The 4,891-nt window shown below is 44.4% G+C and overlaps 1 protein-coding gene across 2 annotated transcripts in view; it reads right to left on the bottom strand.

The window, feature by feature from the left end:
• The window catches only part of LOC104725804 (respiratory burst oxidase homolog protein C), a 6,691-nt gene continuing 5,966 nt past the window's right edge, over positions 4,167-4,891 (bottom strand). The window contains exons 10-11 of one of the 2 annotated variants that reach the window (XM_010444537.2): positions 4,591-4,854; positions 4,167-4,479 (exon numbers count right to left, since the gene is read on the bottom strand). In XM_010444537.2, the coding sequence (XP_010442839.1) occupies positions 4,370-4,479; positions 4,591-4,854 (374 nt within the window). In that variant the 3' untranslated portion in view covers positions 4,167-4,369. Of the gene's footprint in view, positions 4,480-4,590; positions 4,887-4,891 lie in introns of both variants that reach the window. The other variant, XM_010444547.2, reaches the window with a different exon arrangement.

Raw genomic sequence — 4,891 nt, 5'->3', positions numbered from 1 at the left:
CTTCCAAACGACTACAAATCTGTTGCTGATCAAGTTGAAGGACGTGAAGTATCTCCTAGGCTCACCGAAGTCCATGAAAAGCTTCTCAACAAAGAGGCTCAATTACTCACCACTGCTCTTATGGTGTCTTCCTCTACTCCTGTCTCTGCCAACGTTGCTACGTCTCGTCCTCGTCAGCATCAACAGCGACACACCCAGCGCCCACAACAACAATGGAACAACAAAAACAATCACACCTACAACTCTCAACGTCAAGACACTCGCGGCTATCAAGGCAAGTGTCAGTTGTGTGGTGTCTTTCGTCACAGCGCAAAACGTTGTTCCCAACTATACCAATCTCACGGCTCTCCCCACGGTGGTCTGCTTCCAACACCTGTTCGTCCATGGCAGCCGAGTGCTAATCTTGCTCTCACTGCTCCGCCTTCTATAAACTCGTGGCTTTTGGACAGTGGAGCTACTCATCACATGACTAGTGATCTCCACAGTCTCACCTCGCCTCGCCCATATCATGGTGCTGACTCTGTTCTCATTGGTGATGGTTCCGCTCTCCCTATCACTCATACTGGTTCACTATCTCTACCCTCTTCTTCTCGTCACCTCAATCTTAATCATGTCCTATGTGTCCCTAATATTCACAAAAACTTAATATCTGTCTATCGGTTATGCAATGATAACAAAGTGTCTGTTGAATTTGCTCCTGCTGCCTTTCAGGTGAAGGATCTGAGCTCGGGTGTCCCGTTACTCCAAGGCCGACCTAAAGACGAGGCTTATGAGTGGCCGGCGTCTACTGTATCTGCCTTCTTTGCTTCATCCTCATCAACACCAACATTAGTGAACTGGCATCATCGCTTAGGCCACCCTAATCCTCCTATCCTCAAAACTCTATTATCCAAATACTCTCTTCCTTATTCTACATCTCCTTCTCAAACTTTGTTTTGTTCTGATTGTTCTATTAATAAAAGTCACAAACTATCATTTTCACAAACGTCCATTACCTCAACCCGTCCTCTTGAATATATTTTTATAGATGTCTGGACATCCCCAGTTCTATCAGTTGACAACTACAAGTATTACTTAGTCCTTGTTGATCATTACTCTCGCTACACTTGGCTATATCCTCTAAAAGCAAAATCTCAAGTCCATGACACCTTTGTTGCATTTAAAGCCCTTGTGGAAAACAAATTCACCACTCGTATTGGTACCTTATTCTCGGATAATGGTGGTGAATTCGTTGCTCTTAAGTCCTTTCTCTCCACCGCTGGAATATCACACTTCACTTCACCGCCTCACACGCCGGAGCATAATGGTATCTCCGAACGCAAACACAGACATGTTATTGAAACTGGCCTCTCGCTCCTCACCAAAGGTGGTCTTCCTATCACATACTGGACCTATGCCTTTGCCACCGCCGCATATCTCATCAATCGGTTACCTACACCGGTCATTGACATGGAGTCTCCCTTCCTGAAGCTCTTTCGCACTCAGCCCAACTACTCTAAACTTCAAATCTTTGGTTGTCTCTGCTTTCCTTGGTTGCGTCCTTATGCTGCTCACAAGCTTGAACAACGATCGACTCCGTGTGTTTTCTTGGGATACTCTCTCACTCAAAGTGCATACCTCTGTCTTCAACCGAGCACAGGCCGTGTCTACGTCTCCCGCCATGTCAAGTTTGACGAAACAACCTTTCCTTTTGCCGCTCTTCGTTCGCCTCCTGCAACACCACCGTCACCCTCCGACTCTGCTCCACCATCCTCTCATTCCTTCTACCCGACAGTAACAACTCACTCATCCACACCACCGCCTGTCCTGCCGTCGCCACTCGCCTCGCCGTCGCCTCCGTTACCGGGACACACGAGCTCTGATTCTCACCAGACTGCGCCGTCGGAGACTCCTTCCCACACACCGGTAAGTGATTCTTCTCCGAATCCTAACATTGCAGATCCGATGTCAGATGTCTCCTCTTCTTCTCCTTCTCGATCCACTAGCCCAGCTACCACAAACCCAGCTTCTCCTATAATAAACCCAATCAACTCTCCGGCCCATACTGATCAAAGCCCAATAACCTCTCAATCACCAAGCCCGTCTAACCAATCATCTTCATCACAACCTTCCTCCTCTATCCCCGATACTCCCTCTCCACATCTTCAACCTCCACAACCTCCACAACCTCCCGTTGAAAATATACACCCCATGCAAACCCGACGTAAGGATAATATTGTGAAACCCAACCGGAAACTAAATCTCTCCGCAGCTTTATCTCCCAACATCCCGACCGAACCTTTAACCGTGAACCAAGCTATGAAGGATAAGGTATGGCGTGATACGATGTCGGGTGAGATTGATGCCTTTGCGCGCAATCGGACAATGGATCTTGTTCCCCGACCACTGAATCATAACATTGTTGGCTGTAAGTGGGTTTACAAAAATAAATTTTTGCCTAACGGCACTCTTGGCAGGTGTAAAGCAAGGCTTGTCGCCAAAGGCTACAACCAGGAATATGGTCGTGACTACACTGAGACCTTTAGCCCAGTGATCAAAGCTACTACCCTCCGCTTAGTTCTTGATGTTGCGGTAAGCCGCTCTTGGCCGATTCTTCAGTTAGATGTTAACAATGCGTTCCTTCAAGGCACCCTAAACGAGGAAGTATACATGGAGCAACCACCGGGGTTTGTTGATTCTGATCATCCGTCGTATGTATGTCGTCTCCGCAAAGCGATATATGGCTTGAAACAAGCTCCCCGTGCCTGGTATACTGAATTAAAATCCTATCTACTCAGTCTCGGGTTCCTCAACTCACTTGCTGATACCTCTCTGTTTATCCTGCGTCGTGGAACAACTTATGTCTATCTCCTAGTCTATGTTGATGATATACTTGTTACAAGCAATGATAAATCCAGCATTCGTCACATTCTTCAGCTCTTGGCAGATCGTTTCTCTGTCAAGGACCCAGAGGACCTTAACTACTTCTTAGGGATTGAAGCTCATCGTACCAATACCGGTCTCCATCTCTCTCAACGCAAGTACATTTTTGATCTTCTTCATCGTCACAATATGCTCAATGCGAAGCCTGTTGCCACGCCGATGGCCTCCTCTCCTAAACTCAATCTTCAATCCGGCGTTGCTCTTCCTGATGGCAAGGAGTACCACCAACTCGTTAGCAGCTTCCAATATCTCAGCTTTACTCGTCCCGATATCAGTTTTGCGGTGAACCGTTTGTCTCAGTTCATGCATCACCCTACTCAAGACCACTGGCAAGCCGCCAAACGCATCTTACGTTACCTCGCTGGCACAACTACTCATGGGATTTTCTTCTCGGCCAAAAATGATCACACTCTCCACGCCTTCTCTGATGCCGATTGGGCAGGTGATACTCACGACTATATCTCCACAAATGCATACATTGTTTATATGGGTACAAATCCGGTGTCATGGACTGCTAAGAAACAGAAGAGTGTTGCTCGCTCCTCCACCGAAGCTGAATACCGTGCAGTTGCCAACACCTCCGCAGAACTTCGCTGGATAAGCAATCTCTTGACGGAGCTTGGGATACCTCTTCGAGTGGTGCCGCTTATATACTGCGATAATGTTGGCGCGACGTTTCTATGTGCGAACCCCATTTTTCACTCCAGAATGAAGCACATTGCGCTAGACTATCATTTTGTACGAGGGCAGATTCAACAAGGCCTTCTTCGTGTCTCTCATGTCCACACCAAAGATCAGTTAGCTGATGCACTAACCAAACCACTTCCCCGAACACACTTTCTACATTTGCGTAACAAGATTGGAGTGCTTCCAGCCCCTCTATCTTGAGGGGGCGTGTAAGAGATACGCAATGATACACTATTCAATAGCTCAATATTCTAGTATCATTTTTATATCATGTCACTTATAGAACATTCTGTTTATAGTTGTATTCTAGGGTATTTCATGTACCAGTATATATAGCTGTGTAAAGTCTTCAGTATAATACAAGATTCATCTTCTACACTAACTTTACAAAACCGTGAATAAGATTTACAAAAGTTCGAGTCTTTGAACTTAAGTCTCAAGTCTCAACACTCCTATAGCGTATCGTCCCTTTTAAAATCTTTGCTTCTTTTTGCATCACTGCTTCAATATATAATTAACGTTGTTACACTTTCCAAAGATAACAAAACAATTAAACATACGATCAAAAAGCTTTAAAGCATAAATAGAAATCTACAGTCAAGACTCAAGAGAGTATATATATGTATACAAATATTAATTCTTTAGAAATAGTAAGGGAAGTGAAATTACGAGAAACATATATAACTCATGCTTCTTTCTTTTCTTTTCTTGTTTATATGCCTTTTAACTCTGTCCCTCCTTTAGAAACTCTGTGTCTCCTTTAGAAATTCTCTTTATGAAAGGAGAATCTGGTGCTTGTCTTGTGAGTAAAATCTAAAGCTAAATGCCTTAGCTCCTTTGTCAATGCTGGTGCTCCACAGTAGAACACTCCTGTACATTTGTTTTTTTTTTAATATAATTATCATGTCGTATGATATATATCATCTCTACTTATTATACTCCTACCAAATTAATCAAGATTCTATGAAGATGTGAACTTACCAACTTTAGTGTTAGGATGATCCATGGCTATGCGTTTGTAAACATTTCTCCAATTAGGTTTAGCAAAATGGGACATAACTCTTGTTCCAGAGACAATGTCGACGCCGTTCTTGGCATGGTTTAGTGATTGAAGCATATGTATAAGTGCGGAACGAGCGTCTCCTTCTTCATAGACACTCGTACAATAATTATGCAACTCGATGACACGGTTGGTATCTCGTTCCGCTACTTCGTTCATTATGTTCTTGAACCAATCAAAAGAGCCTTGCTCACGCGTAACCCAGTAGAAGTAGGCTCTACG

Source organism: Camelina sativa, chromosome 2 (assembly GCF_000633955.1).
Source record: "Camelina sativa cultivar DH55 chromosome 2, Cs, whole genome shotgun sequence".
NCBI classification, from domain to species: Eukaryota; Viridiplantae; Streptophyta; class Magnoliopsida; order Brassicales; family Brassicaceae; genus Camelina; species Camelina sativa.
Note: the sequence above shows the minus strand (reverse complement) of the source record. Positions and strands in the feature narration are given on the sequence as shown.